Below are 21,391 nucleotides of genomic sequence, written 5' to 3' on the forward strand. Positions count from 1 at the left end.
GTGGCAATTAAGCTGGTTAATATTGATATAACAAGGGAAGGTAGCTGACTGCTCTGGTTTATCTTTAAGGCTGTGATTTACAGAGCAGTCCCACAGCCCCATCTGCTCCTGCCCCCTCCCTCCCCTTCCCCACCCCACAAACTCCTCTGCAGTGTCAAGAATTGCAGCTGACGTATGTTAACCACAGCGCCTAATAAATAACGACAAATCTCTAGCCGAGAAATTGCCTCCGTGCTCTGGTCTCTTCCTGGCCTGGTGACGTTTTATTGTCATTCCCATGCAACTCCCGTGGCAAATGATTTCTTCCCCCTTTCTCCTCCCCCTCCAGCCACCGCAGCGCGTGTGTCTCTTATCGCGCATAACCGAATATGGCAGCTTTAAATGGGGCTGTCATTTTTCTCAATTTCACTTGTTGTGACATAATCAAGTATGGATTTCTGACACGGCGACTCTAATAGGCTTTCTGAGTTGCAGGCTAAGAGAAAACGCTCGCTTTGTTTTATGATGTTCCCATTCTGACCATCTGGCGGGACGTGTGGAAGGCAGGAGATGGATGACGAGTCCTGAGCTTGGCACAGGGCTGGAATCAGGTGCCCGGTGCTGTTTCTGCACAGAGGGATGGTGAAAATCAGCTTTATTTGTGGCACACACATACTTTTGCTCACCTGCATCTGTGGCGGGGAACGAGGGAGTAGCTAGCGCGTGATTCTGGCTCATCAGCCCGAAAATCATTCCTGTGCTCTACCTTAAGGTGAGGAAATGCAGATTGGGTGAGCACACTGGAGTAGCTGAGTTTAGGCCAAGTGAACCGAGGCTTGGAGTGTTTCTACTTGATTGCTGCAGCAGGCATGTAAAATGAGGAGGATTGAATGAATGGCTCCTTTGTTCCAGCCTGAGGAGGCTCAACAGCCGAGGCAAATGCGCTGAGCATCCCTCCCGATACCCCGCGCTGCTCTGCTCGCCAGCCTCCCGATCCTGCCCTCCCAGGCCGCTTTCTTGCTTTCCTTCCGACTATAGAGACAGAAGCGAGTTCTCCCACCTGCCTCTTACGGGACAAACTCCAAGAAATGACGTCTGCCCAGAACACGGGTGCTCTCTGGGTGAAAATGAAGACTCCCAAGAACAACTGGGGAGGGTAAATGAATCTCTCCGACTTCCATCTGAGGATTTGCAGTAGGCCTTCATCAATTATTGGACATTTTGAACATTACTATTCCAGGGGAAAAATAGCTCTTCCAATTAACAAAGCTGTATTGAGACTGGCTAAAAATATCTGACAGACTCCAGATATTGTCATTCCCATCTTCAAAACAGACAGATAAGAGAGAGTTTGTGCCCTCCGTGGGAACAGAATATCTTTATTCTTATCCACAACTGTGAATGAAAAGAATATGTAGCAGCAGCCTGCAAATGACTGTAGCTGAAAAGAACCAGAACTACTACTACTGTAAAGTCACAGGAGAGAGTCATTGCCAAGCCTGAGACTCAAAGCTTCCAACGCAATTTCCTTAACGAGTGTAATTTATTGACAAACTGCCCCAGAAGCATAGAGAAGACATCAAGGCTTTAATTACAGAAAGGCACTTGGTTACGGGAGCATCTCGCGAGGGAGCCCCAGCCGAGGGGGTGCTGGGGAGGGACGGGCTGCCCGGAACAACTTTGGAGAAGCTCCGGTTTGGTGGGCTGAGAGCAAACTTCACACCTGGCAGCTTCCCAGCGCCTCAGTTCGTTCTCCACCTGCGGATTAGAGAGGCAGGTGAGCCAGCTTAGCTGGGAAAAGGACAGCACAGCACCAATTGACCAGAAAGGGGGAAGGACAAAAGGACACGGGATCTCTCTCTCTATGTACTTCACCTTATATCAAGTACGGTAAGATAAGCCGGTACAGAAGAGACACCGTGTCTTCAAGAGAGGCTCTGAAATGATACCCTGATGGAGCTGAACCTTTTCTTAGGAAGTGACTTTAACCTGGGAACGGCTGCAGGGAGGTCTGACCCATGGATCATTAGCTCTGTTATTGGCTAAAAGACTTAATAGGCCAGAATGTCTAAAAAAGCTCATCTAGATCCCAAGCTCAAACTTGTCTTGTCCTTACAGACACAGGGACAGGATGTTATGGTGTGGGGGTTCTGTACTTCATGCAGGGCAGAGTTTGCTGCAGAAGGTTGCTGAGATGTTGCGGTCCCAGCTGGTGACTGGGGCTGAGAATATCACAGTATCCGAGATATTTTAAGTAGAGGAAGATTTTTGTGTGACAACTATTGCCTTTTCTAGCAACAGCTTAGCATTCAGAAGAACTACCAAGACCTTGTGAAACTGAGATTTTGCATAAGATTACAAATACTTCAGTAGTAAAATAGTGGCTTTTAATAGAAATGGAATTTAAAGTCCTGGTCTTGAGTCTGGGGAGGGGAAAAAAATAGCAGCTATGTTTCCTGGGGACTTGTGAAAACAGAGAATTATTTACCACCTTGGGATTAAGCACAGCTTTAAAATACAAGGACTCTTGGTCTTTGATGGTTCTGGTTTTGCTGTGGCAGTTGAGCTTAGGTGGTATTTATTACCAGCCATTATAGGTTTATGTGGTGTTACAGATGGGGAGGGTAAAGCAGCAAACTAGGGACAAATGAGGCCTCTGTGTGTCAAAGATGATCCCCGGCAGCAGGTTTTGTGTAAAGCGAGCGATCTGCAGCGGAGCAGCTGCCGTGCTGGAGCGAGCAAACAGTGATCGATGTGCTCAGCACACAACAGAGCGCGGTGCCGGTGAGAAATAACAGCAACAGCCTGGCCACGGTGTGCTGAGAGGCAATTTCCACCTTGGAGTTACAGTAGAAGCCTTCTCAGGGGCTCTGACTTGTGGGCAGCTTCCTGGTTACAGGTGATGGAGGTTTTGTGATGCCAGGACTGACTTTGTGGTTTGGGGCAGAAGATAGAGCGGGAGGTTTTGTGATGCTCGTATTCCCGCAGGGTTAATCAAGCCTTTAGCCCTCTGTGGGGATTTGCATGGTTTTGCTGGGAGCCTTTTAGAGGAGACGATAAAGATGCCCAAGGTAGATAGATGAGCATCGCCCGAGCGCTTTGCAGCGTTCGGGGTGTTCAGGGATGCGCTTTCTGCTCCACAAGTTGCGCAGAGAGCGAGAGGAGAACGCAGTTCTGCAGCCCGGTGGCCTGTGCTCTGTTTCCCCTCTCCCCTTGTCCCCCGCGGTGACGTTGGGTGTGCTCGGAGGTGAATTAGTGACCGCTTCTTCCAGCAGAGCTGCTGGTGGGGGGAGAATATGGTCACCAAAAATGGGAAGCGTTCAGCTTTTGAGATACTTCTAGAAAGCGAGCATCCTTTAGCGCGAATTTTGCTGCATTTGACAAGATTTCAGTGGAAACTGTGAGAATTTAAGGTGCTTTGAGAGAAGACCAACCTGCTTTATTCCAGCAGTGAGGCTTAGCTTGCCAAGGCAAGGTGGTTTGCTGAGAAAAAACAGGAAATTCTGACGCATCTCAGAGATAAAAATACCACCTTCCCTGAGATAAAAGTAATAATTTCATTGAGTTTTGTAGGAAAGAGACATTTCAAGGCTGAAGGAAAAAAAAACAGAAATGTTGCAAATGTATCTTTTTTTCTCCTTTTTTGCACAAAAAATATTCCCCCCCCTGCATTTTGCAAACCATCCCAGCCACCTCCGGGCTCAGGCGAGGCCCCTCCTGCCCACCAAGGCTCCACACACCACTCCTTTGTCTCCATTTCTCTATCAGTTCACCGCTTTCTTTGCTCGGAATGCTTGAGGTGGGGAGAACAGTCTTGGGAGACGGATGCCAGCAGAGAGATGCTGCAGGACTCAGTTATTTGTTGTATTTGGTGTCACCTCTTCTCCCTTTTGCAAACCCCCGTTTAATCTATTTCCCCTCCTATGTGTTGTCAGCATCAAGGCAGATGCGTTTCTGTGTCGTTTTCAGAACGGGCTGTTTAATTTGTTGAAATACAAGCAGCTCAAATTCTTTGTTTCCCTTGCAGGGCCGCAAACCCGGCTACTTCTCCTTCCTGGATCCCTTTTCCCCCGGGGTTTGGCTCTTCATGCTGCTCGCCTACCTGGCCGTCAGCTGCGTCCTCTTCTTGGTGGCTCGGTAATGTGACCGGCGGTGCCTTTTCCTTCCTCGCGGTGCCATCTAGCGTCACGTCACGCTGCCAGACCCGTGGGGGACACGGGGACATCCCCCAGGCCACCTATGTGTAGGGGGCATGTCCCGGTGTCCCCCCCCCGGCAGACGTGTCACCGGGATGTGGGAACGTGCGTGGCCACAGCAGTGGGTGACAGTGACGAGAGCTGCATGGGGAGGGTGGGAGAAGGTCTGGGAGCAGGACTGGTGCTGCAAATGGTGCTGGTCCCTGTAGGAGGTTGGTTTTCAAGAGATAAACCAACCACTTGTCTTGCACAGGAGGGTGGAGGCTGGTGGTATTAATGCAAATTCCAGTCGGGGCGTTTGCTTCCTCTGGCCCTGTAAAACCAGTGTGTGCAGAAAAAGAGCCACCAAGATGCTGAAGGGAGTGGAGCATCTCCCGTGTGAGGAAAGGCTGAGGGAGCTGGGGCTCTGGAGCTGGAGAAGAGGAGACTGAGGGGGGACTCATTGCTGGGGATCAATATGGAAAGGGGCAGTGTCAGGAGGATGGAGCCAGGCTCTTCTGGGTGACAACCAGTGACAGGACAAGGGGCAGTGGGTGCAAACTGGAACACAGGAGGTTCCACTGCAAGAGGAGAAGCAACTTGTTGGGGGTGAGGGTGTCAGAGCCTGGCCCAGGCTGCCCAGGGAGGCTGTGGAGTCTCCTTCTCTGCAGACATTCAAACCCGCCTGGACCCCTTCCTGTGGAACCTCAGCTGGGTGTTCCTGCTCCATGGGGGATCGCGCTGAATGAGCTTTCCAGGGCCCTTGAACCCCTCACATTCTGGGATTCTGTGAAATGCATTCAGAGATATTAACGCAAATTCCAGCAGTGGAGTTTGCTTCCTCTGGCCCTGTAAAACCCAGCATGTACAGAAAAAGAAAGTTCATTAGTATCTTTCAACTGCCTCTTGGTTGACGCGCAGAGCCTTGCTTGACAGCTCTCAGTTCCGTTTCCCTATGACTAATTTAAATCAGCCTTAAAATATATCACTGCGCACTTGTCTGCTGCGCGTCTCCTGCCGAGGGGACCATTGCTGGTTTCCCCGACCTCCCAACAAACTGGTGACATAGATGGGCCTTTTCAGACACAAACTGTGTCCTGGCAATCTGTACCACAACACGTTCAGGACTTGAAGGCTGTTTTGGCACGTGGTTAATACCTAGTTTTCACTACAAAAATTTGAGCTGTGCTGCCACTTGATCCCTTAGCATGGCTAAAGTTGTCATCCTGATAGGGCTTTAATGGTTTATTCGAACGCCGTCAGAGCCTCAGAAACGTAGTTCTGGAGAAACCATTGAATAATGCAGCCTGATGCTCTCTGCAGACGGAGATTTGGTGCCGCTTTAGCCCCATCCTCGTGTTTTAAACAAGATCCTCCAAAAAAGGTGCCTTTACGGGGCTTCCCGCTGGAGATGGAGGTTTGGCGGCCGCTCTCTGCCTGGCCCAGCAGTGAGGAGCTTTTGACCCCGTGAATTGCAGAAGACTCTCCCAGAGCGGTGATTTTTACTTCCAGTGCTTGATCCAACCAGAGAAAATCTTCAAGCAATATCCTCCACCTCGCTGGCATCTCCGTGAGGTGGGAGACGCAGAAAGGAAAGTAAACACCTTGTTTTGGTTAAATGCCACCTCAGCTGGCAGAGCCCTCCCAGGTAGCAGCTTTGTTAACCATTAGCAATGTAATGAACTGCAGCACAGGAACTGGAAGATTTTCTTAGCAACCGAGGAACTGACAATTTGAAACAGCAAAAACCAGAGATCAGGCTGCAGTGATTTCAGTGACAGGTTGTTAGTTGATTCAGATTCCCAGCGCTGTCCTGTGAGCACTGAAAGGGTGTGATGCTTTGAAATGCCGGTGCGCGGCTTCAAACGAGGACCTAGACCTTGCCAGGGCAATCAGGTATTTCTCAGAGCAACCATTTACACCAGTACAGTTATTTTTCTTGATGGTGTCATGCAGTCAGGTCTCACACTCTTCTCTTTTGAACTCCCCATTGATGCTCACTCTCCAGCAGGGAACACAGCCGAAGATGTTTGATTTCCATTTCACATCGAGTCCGTGCACATCTGGAATTATCACTGGGGTTGTCTGCACTGCAGATTTGCACGCAGGGCTCCAGCTTCCCTGCCGCCCGTGCCCAGGTTTGCAGCAGAGCCTCTGAAACCTTTTGCAAATCTTTACAAGAAAGCCTCTGGCTTCTGAATCTTAGAGCAAGCATTTCACACAGCTCTGAGCCCTGGGCTTCAATTGACAGCAAAGAGCTTCCTCCTCAGAAAAATCCGCCTCCAGGAGAGCTAGGGCTTCACAGCTTTTCTTTTTCGCTTTACCCTGTTTCACAGTCAAGTGCCTGAGCTGCCCGTTTCTTGTCATTTCAGACTGACGCCGTACGAGTGGTACAGCCCCCACCCCTGCTCGCAAGGCCGGTGCAATCTCCTGGTGAATCAGTACTCTCTCGGCAACAGCTTGTGGTTTCCAGTCGGGGGGTTTATGCAACAGGGCTCCACCATCGCCCCCCAAGCCTTGTCCACGCGCTGCGTCAGCGGAGTCTGGTAAGGAGGGTCTGGGGGTCTTTTCTGGGCAGAAGCAGGTGCAGGGTGGGGATGGCAATCAAACCAGTGGTACCTGGGGTGGGTTAGAAGGGGGTGGTCAGTAGGTCAGAGAGGTTCTCCTGCCCCTCTGCTCTGCCCTGGGGAGACCACACCTGGAATATTGTGTCCAGTTGTGGCCCCTCAGCTCCAGAAGGACAGGGAACTGCTGCAGAGAGTCCAGCGCAGCCACCAAGATGCTGAAGGGAGTGGAGCATCTCCCGTGTGAGGAAAGGCTGAGGGAGCTGGGGCTCTGGAGCTGGAGAAGAGGAGACTGAGGGGGGACTCATTCCTGGGGATCAATATGGAAAGGGGCAGTGTCAGGAGGATGGAGCCAGGCTCTTCTGGGTGACACCCAGTGACAGGACAAGGGGCAATGGGTGCAAACTGGAACACAGGAGGTTCCACTGCAAGAGGAGAAGCAACTTGTTGGGGGTGAGGGTGTCAGAGCCTGGCCCAGGCTGCCCAGGGAGGTTGTGGAGTCTCCTTCTCTGCAGACATTCAAACCCGCCTGGACCCCTTCCTGTGGAACCTCAGCTGGGTGTTCCTGCTCCATGGGGGATTGCACTGGATGAGCTTTCCAGGGCCCTTCAACCCCTGACATTCTGGGATTCTGTGAACCTCAGGTCACCATCTCACCTCCCCCTTTCCCCAGGTGGGCGTTCACCTTGATCATCATCTCCTCCTACACGGCCAACCTGGCCGCCTTCCTCACCGTGCAGCGCATGGATGTCCCCATTGAATCCGTAGATGACCTGGCTGACCAGACAGCCATCGAGTACGGCACCATTCATGGCGGCTCCAGCATGACCTTCTTCCAAGTAAACCCCATTCTTTTGCTAACTCGGGCAGGGGGTGCAGCCTTTAATCGAGTTGGACATCACCGCTAGATCCGCAGTGGGTGATGATGGGAAGAATGGCGGGGGGCACATAGTGGAGGACAGGGAAGGCAGGTTTTGTGGCAGCAGCTGGGATCAGGACATCTCTGCTGGATCTTGGATGAGCAAACTTTCCTGCCCAGACAGAGAAAGTAACTTTTAACACTTGAAGAGTCACCGTGTGGGTGGGAACGTGGTACACAGCCCTGTGTCACAGTGATGGCACAGCGCATTCTTCAGCAAATGAGCATTTGCAGTCAAATTTCTGTGGGTCTCTGTGTGGATTTGATGTGATCTTGGCTGTTACATGAGAGTCCCTCAGGCTGGGTAGGTAAGCAAAGGAACATTTGCAGACCCCAGGTAGGCTATGACGTACATGGAACTTCTGGGGTCTGTGTGTGGTCAGCAGCACTGAAAACAGAGAAGCCAAGTGCATGTAAACTTATGCTTGCCATTTAGCCCAGTTTAATTTTTGTCTTCCTTTTTCTATTCAGAAGGGAAATAAATAAATGAATGAGTCTTTTCTGCAGTGCTGTGAATGCACAAATAACTGCTTGAGGATTATTTATTTATTACATGTTGAAATTCTGAGGGGACAGAAAGCTTTTCTCGCTTTTTCTCCCCTCGGAGTCTGAACTGAATCGGGAAGTCTGAGAAATCCCTCGAGTGAGCCTGAGCTTTTCAGCCCAACTTTATGCCCTTCAGGGGTTTGGCAAAAAGCTACTTTTAAGCAAAATGTTAAATCTAAAATGAGCTGAACTGAACCCAAGTGATTAAGGTGGTTTGTATATGAGGCACTCAGTTCTTTTCAGGAAGGCTTTCAAGTTTAAAATCCTGAGTGTTGCTCTGTGCTGCGTGGCGGGCGCTGGAGTTTCTGGTATCGGAGAAAAAAATAGCTAAAGATGTTCTTGTACCATTTGCAACACTCGTCAGCCACAGAAAACGAACCCACCTGAACGTGTTCATTCAGTCCTTGTGCAAGCAGGTTTCGCTCTTTGCAAGCGAGATTAAGCATAGCTGGCTTTTCTCTCCGTCAAACCAAGGTGGGTTCAACCGCCACCGAATTCCGAGGATGTGGGGCTGGCTGAGCTGTAGTTTACTGCAGTCAATGGAAAGGCTCCGGTTCTCTTAAGCAGGTACTTTGATTTGCCCCATGAGGGGTGAAACAAAATCCGGATTCAGCAAGTAACAAGCTCCAAAGAGCTTTGGCTCTGCCCTCAGACCTCAGTGCCCTTTTCAGGGTGATGGCGTCTGGCTCTGACACTGATGAACTGTTAAGCACAAGGTCCCAGTGACAGATGATAGGATGTGAGCTGTACAGGGAGCGTTCAGTGGTTTAAATCAGTCACGCACGAGCTATTTCTTCTTCTTTTTTTGTGCGGTTTTGATATACTGTTATGGAAAACGCTTATTTTTCTAAAATTGAATTTATGCAAAGAGCTTTGCTGGAATCTATTGGAATTAGGTATGCATTTCATGCCCAGCTTTACCAACAAAGTCTCAGGTCCACCAAGATAGCTGGGCCTCTAAATCTCATTGGAATACATGGAGGTTGGGGATCTAAGTCCTTTTTAAATCTAGCACCAAATCTGCTTTGACTCCTTTGCGGCCTTTTCACAGTGGTGCCTAATTCGGAGTTTGTTACGAGATGCTCCCAGCTTAGCTGTGCTTGCCCCCTTCCTCCTGCAGAACTCGCGCTACCAGACGTACCAGCGGATGTGGAACTACATGTACTCCAAGCAGCCCAGCGTCTTTGTGAAGAGCACGGAGGAGGGGATCGCGCGCGTGCTGAACTCCAATTACGCCTTCCTGCTGGAGTCCACCATGAACGAGTATTATCGTCAGCGCAATTGCAACCTCACGCAGGTCGGGGGCCTTCTGGACACCAAGGGCTACGGGATTGGCATGCCCGTCGGTAGGCAGTGAAGACAAATTCTAGTCCTTCTCAGCTGTCGGCAGAGGACCGGAGCGTTTGAAAGGCTGAACCGGCTCTAAAGCCAACGTCACGTTTCACAGCTCTGCCCAGGGTTGTTTTTATCTCAAAATGAAAAGCAAATACGTTGCAATTGCTCAAGGTACACGCTCAGAGCCAGATGTACGAGACCCTGCTCTGGTCCAGAGCCATGTGACACACGACTGCGGCTGTTTAAATAATTCATGTGAAAGATGTTTCAAAATTGCTGCTTGTTTTCTGCATATGTGCTCTTTGCTGACTTGTTTCCCTTTTGAACCAGTGTTTTTCAATCGTTTTGTGCTCCTCATTTTACCTTAGAAGTACTGCAAAAGTAATGCTGTTGCAACTCTTGTATGAACAGTTTTTAACACAAGTCTCTTAACAGCTGGTGGTTCTCAAAACTCCAGAACAGAGAGAATTGGGCAATTCAGTGCCTATCTCACCTAGTAATCAGGTTTAACAAATGCAGGGTTTTTGTCTTTCAAGTAGGAGAGGTAGTGAGAGAACATCATCCCCCAGGGCAGCGCAGGAAAGGGATGTAGTGGTTGTTATTCCAAGCAATAGGCTGATCTTTGGGACAGGCTCAAGAAGCCTTGTTCCTAACCTCGAAGTACCTGCACTTAGCAATGCAAAATTAAGCTGAATTACATAAGAACAGTCGCACAAACAGTCACTGTAGTTTAGCTAACATGCGTAAGCTTGTAAAGTCACAGTAACCTGATCATGAGTACAAATCCTTACTTTCAGGACTTAAATTTGTTCTGACATTGTCTTGTTAAACAGTGAAACTGTAGCAGATAAGAAGAGCAGAAAGCTGCTCACTGGGACAATAGTGCAGGGTTACCGGGAGAACTGTGGTCTTTCCCACGGCCCTTCTTCTGCATCTCAGGTCGGAGGCATCATCAAGGCTGCAGGAAAGCTCGGCACCGAGCCTCCCGTACCATGAACACTTGGGCTTGTGCGTAGGTTGAACGTGCTGCCTGCACCCGTTGGAGGGAAGGAGGGTTTGAACGAGACTGTTCAGAGCCTGAAGCCAAAGCTCCCACTGGAACAGACCTCTTCAAACGGCCTGTGCGCGTCTCGCTGCGCAGGCAAAATTATCGTCTGCAAATGGCATTAAGCGGTTGATGGTCCCAGGAGGGAGGCTGTGGGTTTCAGGGGCTCACACGGACTGATGCAGTCGGGCACCGTGGCGGGGATGAGTGGGGATGGAAGGCTGGTGGAAGCAGTGCCTTAGCACGCACCTCTCGGTGTTGCAGGCTCTGTGTTCCGTGACGACTTTGACCTGGCCATTCTGCAGCTGCAAGAGAACAACCGCCTGGAAATCCTGAAGCGAAAGTGGTGGGAAGGAGGCAAGTGCCCCAAAGAGGAGGACCACAGAGCCAAAGGTAAGACGTGCCGAAGGGACCAGGCAGGAGAAGTGTCCTTGCCGGCAGGACAAGGATGAACGTCCATCTGCACATGAGCACTGCCAGGTTTTCTGCCTGCAAATTACTTTTTCCCCTTCTTCTGACCTGAGATTCCTTCCTTGGCAATTCAAGGAGAAAGCCAAACAGCTCTGCTGTGCCTCATGCTGTGTGTTTTTGCCTGGGGCAGAGAGAGCGGGAACGACCAAATGACAAATATTGGAGGCATATGGAGGGTAAATTAGCTTCTAATGAATGTCTGCAGCATTACATGGGAAAATGGATGGCTAAAGGGATCGGACCAAAATCCGGGGTTCCTTCAGGGGAGATGGATCTCCACCACAGGCCTGCTGGTTAATGGCTCCACGTGAAAGCGCCTTTTAAACAGCCGGGAGAGGGGACACAGGGACTTTAGCAGTACATCTGTAAACTGAGGAGCAAATTCTTTTGGGTAATGCTATGCAAATTGCTATAAAAGCTACCACATTAGGCTGATGTCCCAGCATGAGAGCAGTTGCCAGCTTAAGGCAGTTGCTGCATTTTTTAGTTTTGGCAGTCACCCTTTCCTCAGCAAGCGTTTTCTGGGAGGCCAGCAGGTCCCCCGGTCGCAAGGACAGTCTTGTGACCTTCCTGAGAGCCAAGCCAGGCTTTACTTTCAGGTTTTACTGACATTGCAGCAGGTGTAGGTGCCTCTGTGTGTGCGGTTTGTGAGCCAGGCTGGATGAGACCCCGCAGGGACCATAAGCCGGTGCTCCTCGTTGGGCTGCGCTGCGCCGCACGCAGCCCTGGCGCTTGGTCTGGAAGCAGACGGTGTTGGCCCAGTGTAAGCAAGTTCCTGGAGAGCTGGGCAGGGAAACATTTCATATAACAAGGGCAAGAGTGGGGTTTTGCATCTGGGCAGGAACAACCCCAGGTTCCAGTATAAGTTGGGGAGCGACCTGTTAGAGAGCAGTGTAGGGAAAGGGACCTAGGGGTGACCATGAGCCAGCACTGGGCCCTTGTGGCCAGGAAGCCAATGGGACCTGGGGTGGGTTAGAAGGGGGTGGTCAGTAGGTCAGAGAGGTTCTCCTGCCCCTCTGCTCTGCCCTGGGGAGACCACACCTGGAATATTGTGTCCAGTTGTGGCCCCTCAGCTCCAGAAGGACAGGGAACTGCTGCAGAGAGTCCAGCGCAGCCACCAAGATGCTGAAGGGAGTGGAGCATCTCCCGTGTGAGGAGAGGCTGAGGGAGCTGGGGCTCTGGAGCTGGAGAAGAGGAGACTGAGGGGGGACTCATTCCTGGGGATCAATATGGAAAGGGGCGGTGTCAGGAGGATGGAGCCAGGCTCTGCTGGGTGACACCCAGTGACAGGACAAGGGGCAATGGGTGCAAACTGGAACACAGGAGGTTCCACTGCAAGAGGAGAAGCAACTTGTTGGGGGTGAGGGTGTCAGAGCCTGGCCCAGGCTGCCCAGGGAGGTTGTGGAGTCTCCTTCTCTGCAGACATTCAAACCCGCCTGGACCCCTTCCTGTGGAACCTCAGCTGGGTGTTCCTGCTCCATGGGGAGCAGGATGAGCAGTGGATGAGCTTTCCAGGGCCCTTCCAACCCTTGACATTCTGGGGTTCTGTGTCAGTCATCAGGTCACAGGGCAAGGCAATAAGCAATGAAAATAGTTACTTTTGCAAGTTGAGCAAGCACATGGGAGTCTCTTCCTCCGTGGACTGTGCAAAAAGCTGCTCTGAAGTGGAATCCAGTCTGTGGGCTGCTTTGAGATGGCTTGGGAAGGGGAGCTGGGAGCAGGCTCCTGGGTTGTTTCTGGCACCACCCAGTGAGTTCTGTGACCGTGCACAAGTTTTTCTGCTGTTTTGTGCCCTTGGTCATGGTTCACATTCTCAGTTTGGGCAATGAGGGAGTCTGTAGCCTGCTGCTGTGTGTACATGGAGGAAGGAAATACCTCTCAGATGAGCTCAGGAATGGATGTCTGAGGTTGCCCCCAGGCAGAATGACAGAAGGGTGGAGAGGCTGGTACTGGCCCTAAATTCAAATCAGAGAGCTGCTGGGAGGAGAGAATGGCCTTTATCTTGGGTCTAAATTGTGATTATGGGTGTTTTCTGCCCTGCAATTGCTGTCTTAGTGGAAATGTTTCTCTGCAAGGGGCTGATTTAAAGAGTCACTAGATTGCTCCGGAGGTGATGCCAAAAGAATGACGGAGGAGGAGGGAGAAATGTGACCTGCTAAGTTTTAGAACAAAACAGGTCAGCGATTTACAAGGATTTTGGTGAGATTTTATGTCTAAAAGCCACGCAGAGATTAAGTCAATAAATCATTGATTCTTACACTTTGATTTAATGTTACAGAGGGGAGAGGAAGATTTTTATAGATGTTGTTGTTGAGTAATGGCCTCATACAGTCACCTCAGTGCAAAGCACCGCGTGCTTTTTAGCAATCAAGTGAAGCTGTTGGGCCCTGGTCCTGTTTGGAACCTCTCCTTGCTGCTGCAGTACAAGCAGCTGCAATAATTTTTCACCAGCACTTTGTAATGCAATCAAAGGAGCTCTTCTTGGTGCCAGCTTCCCTTAAAGCCCTTTCTTGTCTTCTTCATCTCTCCTTCTTTAACAATATTGCTCATCTGCCTTTGCAAAGTTCAAAGCAACTCGAGCTGGGTGAATAATTTGCAGGGATTAATGTGCCCAATTGATCTCTCATTTTTTTCCCCTGTTTTCGTTTTGTTCACAAATTGCTTTGTACTTCCCTTCAATGTACTTGCTGTTTATCTGCAAAATCATCATTTCTGAGGACGCATCTTCGATCGTGCAGTTATTGCAAGTCGTTCCGTCTGCCATCTGAATCACGCGGTTAACTATTAATAGGACGGTGCTGGCGATGTGGTTTTGGTGCCTGCCTGGGTATCTGCAATGCCAACTGAACAGCAGAGACTTGGGATGTCTGTACAGCGATGCTTGCAATTGATGTTGTGTCTGCCTCTCCACAGCATTGTCTCTTCTGCTTTATTTTAGGCCTGGGAATGGAGAATATTGGTGGAATCTTCGTGGTTCTCATCTGTGGCTTAATTGTAGCAATTTTTATGGCAATGCTGGAGTTCTTATGGAGCCTTCGGCACTCTGAGCAGTCAGAGGTAGGACCTGAAAGCATCCTGAGGGGTTAGTGCTTGTTCATTGCTATGTGTGGGGTGCTCAGCAGTGCAAGTCATGCACTCAGGCTGAGGTGAGTATTCCTAATAACGAGACCTCAAAGACTTGGTACATTGGGCTGGGTCTAAAATGTATGAGCTTCTCATGCCCTCCTACTAAGATGGAGGCTGTAGGGATGCTGCAAGGGCTTTGAAAAGGGTGAAGGAGGTGTACAATGTCCAGGTACCTTTCTTGGAGGTGGGATTATCATTGTCAGGAGGATGGAGCCAGGCTCTTCTGGGTGACAACCAGTGACAGGACAAGGGGCAATGGGTGCAAACTGGAACACAGGAGGTTCCACTGCAAGAGGAGAAGCAACTTGTTGGGGGTGAGGGTGTCAGAGCCTGGCCCAGGCTGCCCAGGGAGGTTGTGGAGTCTCCTTCTCTGCAGACATTCAAACCCGCCTGGACCCCTTCCTGTGGAACCTCAGCTGGGTGTTCCTGCTCCATGGGGGATTGCACTGGATGAGCTTTCCAGGGCCCTTCCAGCCTCTAACATTCTGGGATCATCTGAGCATTTCTGCATGCCTTAGGTTTGGATCTGGTGTTGTTTTGGGATCCAGAATACAGTAGGGTCTCTGATAAGAGGCAGAACCTGTTGGGCAAAATGCAGCATGAATATCCAAGCAGTTGTGTTGAAATCCAGTGGCCAGATTAAACACCGAGTCGCTAACACTTTGGTGTCGGAATCCAGAGCAGCCGCAGCTCTCGCGGCTGGCTTAGGTGAGCAGTGTGTCTCGGCTCTGCCTTCCAGGTGTCGGTGTGCCAAGAAATGGTGACGGAGCTGCGCAACATCATCCTCTGCAAGGACAGTTTCCACCCTCGGCGGAGGCGAGGGGGGATGATACGGACTCGCCCCGTTATCCCGGAGGAGCGCCGAGCCCGCAGCACAACCACGCTCAGCAACGGGAAGCTGTGCAGTGGCGGGGAACCAGATCCCCTGGCACAAAGACTGGCGCAAGAAGCCGCCCTGGTCGCCCGAGGGTGCACGCACATCCGAGTGTGCCCCGAGTGCCGCAGGTTTCAGGGGCTCCGGGCACGGCCGTCCGCGGGCTCCCCCGCGCAGAGCGAAGAGAGCCTGGAGTGGGAGAAAACCACCAACAGCAGCGAGCCCGAGTAACACTGGGGCGGGAGGGGCGTCGGGGTGGGCCGAGAGGGTCCTGTTCCATTTTACAGAACACGGACTTGTACAATATCAACTCGTTTTTTAAATTAAAAGCAGTTACCCAGCTTCTCCAGAGCAAGGCGGACCTGTGGGCTGAGGCGCAGACCTGGCTTTGGTTTCGGTGTCCGAGGGGCGCGCGTCTCGCCCAAACCCCAAGCAGGAGCGAGTTCCTCCGGCTGACCTGTCTCCTAGAATTGTCCCCATGCCACCGCGCAGCTCCGGGACGGGACGGAGGGACCTGGTGCGTAACTGGTGTAGCAGATCCAGCCCACCCAGGGGCAAGAACGGCTTGTGGAACTTCACCACAGGCCAGGAGAAAGGACACAGACTTACCGAGGGATGTTCTCAAAGGGCGGGGGGGAGGGCCTTCTTATTTGGTGTGGAAAAGGGATGGGAAGGGAAGAGTCATTATTTTGTTTGGGTTTATTTTGGGTACGTCAGGACCCAGTCTCCAAGGCACCAGTTTCAGGTGCTGAACTCTTCTTCCTTTTTGGAACGTGGCAGGTGGACCGAGGGAGGGAAGGAGGGATGGGACACACTCCCTGTGAGAAGCAGCATTTGCTGAAAAGTCTGTTTGAGGAGTTGTTAAAATAAATATATATAAATATATATATATACAAACTTATATATATATATATTACAATGCCAAAAACGAACCAACCAACACAGTGAACTCAAAGAGGCCTTGAAACGCCTGGAATTTCAGGGGTTCTGTGTCTTTTGTTTAGTTCTGGGGTTATCTTTCGCTTTTCTTTTCATTTCTGGTTTTGGGGTGCGGGTGGGGGAACCTTTTGAGGCAGGTGAGGTGGGGGCTGCCCTGTCCCACCAAAGCGTCCGCGGCCCGCGCTCTGCACGTCCCCAAACAAGCGACTCTGAGCTCTGTGGCCCATGGAGCATCATCAGACTCCAGGGTGACTTGCAGCCCATCTCTAGCAGCGACCATGGAGGAAACCATTAGCCCGGGATCTGGTGTGAGGAAAGCAGTGACTTCCCTAGCAACAGCAGCAGCTCACCCTCTGCTGGGTACAGACGTGGGTTTTACACGGATGGGTTTAATTTTCTGATTGAAAAAAACACAAATTCTATGCAATTTCTGGTTGTAAAAGGAAAGAGACGACGATGGAGAGGGGCAGGGGAGATAAAGCCTTGAGTGAAGGTACATCCTGTTCTTGAATTGTTTTCTTTTCTTTTTGTCTTGAATGTACTGAAATAAAAGAAGTCCTTGTATAATCATGCTTTTTTTTCCCCTCTTTCCTTCCCTGTCCACACTCACAAAAGTCCTGACACCGTCTGAGACCCATCTGCTGAGGGAGCAACCCAGCAACCGCCCCGCTGCAAGGGAAGAGGTGCCTTGGCTCTCACAGGTGCTTGCTGCTGAGCGTGTCCGGTGGCGTTGTCTGTAGTTGAATGGAAACAGGAGACAAAAAGGCCAAAAAAAGCCCAAGATACGTGGTGGTAAGGGGAGAAAGAACCATGAGCAAGAGCAGCGCAGTTTGAAGCATCTGCCGCACGGTGAGGGTAAAATGCATATTCAGAGAGCACTCGTGCAACAAGAACTTGTTACGTATGGTATCATATGAAATGTTCATTAAGGTGCTTTCTGGCCTTCCTTTTTATAAATCTGTGGGTCTTTTCCCTCCCACTGACCAAACAGGGCAGTGAAATGAGGTGAGGGCCCCGTGGGGCCGGAGGGGCAGATCCTCAGGTAGGTTGGCAAAACCTCCACCCTGCGCTCTGCGCGGAGCCAAACTTGGGCTTTAAACGCGCTGACAGCAGCGCCAGAGCTGTCTGAGCGCGCCTGTCCTGTGTTTAAAGGCCGACATGTTTTTACGAGCAGCAGAATATATTCATCAAAAAGGAACTGCTTTTTAAAATTTATTTACAGATTAGCAGGAGAAAAGGCCCCATTAATCATTTATCAGACCTGATGCTTTTTTCACCGCGGTGAATAAAGAGGGATCTTGACAGAGCCAGACATTATTTCTCTGCTTCTGCAAAGATCTCGCAGTCGTCTGTTCAGATGGAAGATGTCAGGGAAAAAATTATGAGAAACCACCTGGTTTCTCCCTGTCTTTGCTTTTTATCTCTCCTGCCAGCCTGCTCCACCTGTATGCTTATTTTATATCTGGCTCTGTATTTTAAGGAGATTATTTTTTATGCCCCTCTTGTCTTCTTCTTTAAACGTTCGCAGTGTTTGCACTCAGAACAGAAATGGACCTCAGAAGAGGGGTGGATGGATAAAAGCTGCTGTCATTTGGATGCCTTTTCGAGTGTCTCTGTAGGTCCTGTGCTTTCTGCTCACCGGTAAATCCCTACAGGCAGCGTCATGCGTACCCCTGGGTGTGCACTCGTACCCCTGGGTGTGCACTCGTGTGCCTTTCAGTGCCCAGAGGGGTTTACATCTCGCATGTTCTCTCTTGCTCTTTGAAACTATTGTGGGGGCTCTTTCGCTCAGCCGGCCCCAACGCTAATGCGGTTCAGGATCTGGTCCGCCGTCCAAAAGGCACTTTCCTGGTATCGCCATCTGATAAAACTTGAGTAATTCTAGTAAGATATCTCTGCAAATTCCACTGGGAGCCAAAGATTAGATCAAACAGAATGCGCTACTTGGCTTTATCCCCTCTAGCTGTTTTGCTTGATCCTGCTGGAGCCCCCTGTTGGGTGACAAGCAGTTCTCCTGCCCTGCTGGGTTGACAGCAGTCTGGGAGGCTCCTAAGGAAGAGTTGGGATCTCTCTTCGTGCGCTAAACCCCGTGTTTGTGTTGTTATTCCAGGCAGTTCCATTTTCACCTGATGATAAAAAGCTCTTCTCTCCCTGGGGGCTGTGTAGGTGAAGGCTCAGACCGGCCTGGGGGCATTTACTGAACTAAGTGGTGTAAGCAACATAGAAAAGAGTTGTTCTGTGAACTGTGAGAGCCCACAGGACTTTGGGAAGAAAGATGGTGAGCTATAAATTATAAAATAGAGACTGAACCCTTTAGACCTTAGATTCCTGAGGCAGGAATCCTTTTAACTGTTTCAGATCCAGAGAAATCTTCCATGCTTCTGCCCCACCAGCTCCACTTCTCTCCTTGAACCTGAAGAGGGAACTGACCCAAAAGTGGAGGAGGAGGCAAAGAAAATCGCTGTTGTTTGCCTTGTTATTTTTGTTCTCCATAGAGATCCTGAGTTATAGAGCCTGGAAGGGGTGCAAGTCCCAGCAGTCGTGTGTAAGCTGGTGGAGATACCCACAGCACCGGGAACGGCGGCTGTGGGCACAGGGTGACCGGGACAGGAGCGTAGGTAACTGGGTTTGGTGGTTCTTGAGGGATGACTCTGAATGGTCAAGACCATTGGGAAAAGGAAGGGACCTGCCGGTGGGATCTGCTTAGTGGGGCTGGATGATGGCTGGTTTCTAAGCTAATGAAAGAACCAAGAAGCAAAGCTGGGCTGCTTTGGCATTGTGTTTGGGGTGACGCTGTCATGATTTGGCTATGAAAAGGATGGCATGAGCGAGCAAAGTCCCCTCCGTCGGCTTTGGTTTCATTTAGCTCCAAGATCTGTGTTTATCTCCTCTACTTCACTTGTGTATCCAGTGAAGGTGATGAAATTTCTTGTGCATGAAATATGGCTTTGACTTGAGAGGAAAAGCAGCACTGTGGAGAGCCAGGCGGATGCTCCGAAGCAAGGAAGATAGCCCCAATGGTGCCTAGAGGCAAAAGCAGAGGCAGAATCAGGCCAGTGATCTGCAAAAGGAACTGCAAACAGCCATCAGAGATGGTGAAAAGTAAGTTTGGGCTCATAGTTGCTGGGTTTTGTCCCTCTTTGCCGAACAGGATAAAGCACCTGCAGTTCCAGAAGCCCCAGTAGAGCTTGATGGCCGCCGACTGGAAACACAGAACCGAACTCTTCTGGGTGCAGAGCGGCTCTGATGAATTCAGTGTAAACGGGCTCCTCCGGAGCCTGATCCCACACGGGGAAAGACCAGCCCCGTGTCAGCGCCATTAAACGATGGGCAGGTCTGTGCATCCCCAGGAAGGTGACTGGCAAAGGACTGTGGGTGCAGACCACTTCCAGTAGATGTTTCTTGTGCCTCCAATGATTTACTACTCATTTTCTCAGTATTAATTATCAGCAACACTATTGATATATATGATTTTTAAATTACCTTGAAATTTGAACAAATAAATTCCCGTAGCTTGTTCTTTTGTGGGAAATCACAAAAACCTGGTTGCATGGAGATTTGCTCCTTTCCAGTGCAGAGAAGACACCCTGGGACCCTCCAAGAGAGCTAAAATAAACCATGTATTTTTTGGTGGTCTTAGTATATAAAAGCCATTAACAATATGGTCACCTTGTGCAGCCGAAGTTTTGTACTTGCTAACACAGTCTTACTTGTGCTTTCTCGCCAGTTAACATTTGCCTTTGTGCAGATGCATCCATCAAGATTTACAGTCCTGTTGCTGACAAAAAGGAAGAGGAACCTGGGTATGGGCACTAGAGTAAGAACTTAGTCAACAAAAAGCTGCAAATCAGAGGAAAATAGTAGCTAAATTAATAGGGACCGAGATTTTTTTCTCTCTCCAAGGAAAGCTGAGTTAATAGTCTGATTTGTGGCACGACCACAATGTTTTATCCCAGATAAAACCAGCAGATGAGCATCTCCGGCCTTGCCGCCGAGATGTGGCCACTCCATCACTGGCTCTGAAGCTCTGCTGAGGCCACATCAGGAAGAAAATGAAGCCAGCTTAATTAACAAAGGCTTTCTCTTCTGCTGTGTGCAGGTCTGCAGTTATCAGTGTAGCTGGCAGTTCTCAAAGACTGAAATGACAGTAGTTGGCCATAAAGGAGATAACTGTCAGATTAGCCGGCACATATCTTCTGCCCGGGTTTTCTATATCATACCTATCTTGAAGGATCTCCATGTATCAAAGGGACTAGCTGGCCATTTGCCTTTAAAAAGTACCCTTCCCAGTGTGATGAATGCGGGTCTATTACAATGGAAAGGCCTAACAATTCTTGTTTCTTGGCTTAGGCTGTTTCGGGGTAGTGTTTTTTCATGCTTTGATCGATCTGTACAGACTTTCTGTTGGTTTTTATTGTGGGGCTTGTGTTTTCAGTGTTGAGCTTAGGGTGCAAGGGAGAGAAAACGTGTTGGAATCTGAAGGGTAGACGGAGGCTCTTCCCACGGCCCATCAGGGTAAGGGGGAACTTCATTGACATTGGTGCTGAGAAGGCAATTTAGACAAATATGTGCTTTGTCAAACCCGTTATCATCCTTCTTTTCTCTTCCTCTATCTCTGTCTTCCAAGCACCTTTCTCTTTCCTATTCATCCCCCAAATACTCCTCTTTGTGTTGCTCAGTCTCAGAAAAAAAGCCTCAGCTTAGCTTTTGCCTCAACTCCCAGGAAATGTTCAGGAACGTAGTCTTGTGGCTTTTTAGGCTTAGCTCTGGCTGAGCTGAGATTTAAGGCCATTTATTTTGAAGCCAAAAGCAAATGCAAATGAGGGGAAGAACTAGGAGAAGATAAGACCTCTTATTCCCAGGTGAGCACTAAGATGTTTGATCTACCCCGTGGTTCTTCCAGAGCCTCCAGTAAACACCCTTGTGACGCCATAGTTCCTCTGACCAAGATGTTGCGTTATAATTCTCCCATGTGGACGCTGTATTTCAAGGGAGCATCATTATTCTGTAATGAACCCCCACTTCTTTTATTTTCGGACAAAATCGTGTCCACAAAACCGTTAGAAAGCAGCAGCAAGGGTGACAAAAATGCCACCAAGCCCAGGTTTGAGGGCTGAGAGACCAGAACCTCTGCGCTGGCAGCACTCGCGGGGGCTTTGGGACGTCACTTTTCCACTCCGCGTCCTAGAACGGGGATGACCTGAGTATTTCCCAACCTCGCCGTGTTTACTGAATACCCCATCAAAGGATAGAAGCAGAGGAAACTCTTTGGATTGACGCGCAGGACTGGAGGGGGCCTGGCAAGGTTCAATCTGTTTGTGTTTGCGAAGGGCTCTGAGAGCTGCGCGTGAAGCGGGTGGAGGTTTGCCAAGTGCTTGCTAACATTAATGGTTAATTATTTAGAATGCTGGCAGCCCA

General features: G+C 50.1%; 1 protein-coding gene across 4 annotated transcripts in view; it reads left to right on the forward strand.

Moving 5' to 3' along the window:
• The window catches only part of GRIK4 (glutamate ionotropic receptor kainate type subunit 4), a 174,241-nt gene extending 158,852 nt beyond the window's left edge, over positions 1–15,389 (forward strand). For 2 of the 4 annotated variants that reach the window (XM_065855672.2, XM_071798660.1), the window contains 7 exons: positions 4,007–4,116; positions 6,527–6,700; positions 7,392–7,557; positions 9,304–9,529; positions 10,828–10,956; positions 13,973–14,091; positions 14,900–15,389. In XM_065855672.2, coding sequence (XP_065711744.1) covers positions 4,007–4,116; positions 6,527–6,700; positions 7,392–7,557; positions 9,304–9,529; positions 10,828–10,956; positions 13,973–14,091; positions 14,900–15,265 — 1,290 coding nt within the window. In that variant the 3' untranslated portion in view covers positions 15,266–15,389. Of the gene's footprint in view, positions 1–4,006; positions 4,117–6,526; positions 6,701–7,391; positions 7,558–9,303; positions 9,530–10,827; positions 10,957–13,972; positions 14,092–14,876 lie in introns of those variants that run through there. The other 2 variants (XM_071798661.1, XR_011735631.1) reach the window with 2 other exon arrangements.
• The last annotated feature ends 6,002 nt before the right edge of the window (positions 15,390–21,391 follow it).

The sequence above is a fragment of the Patagioenas fasciata genome, chromosome 24 (genome assembly GCF_037038585.1).
Source record: "Patagioenas fasciata isolate bPatFas1 chromosome 24, bPatFas1.hap1, whole genome shotgun sequence".
Taxonomy (NCBI): domain Eukaryota; kingdom Metazoa; phylum Chordata; class Aves; order Columbiformes; family Columbidae; genus Patagioenas; species Patagioenas fasciata.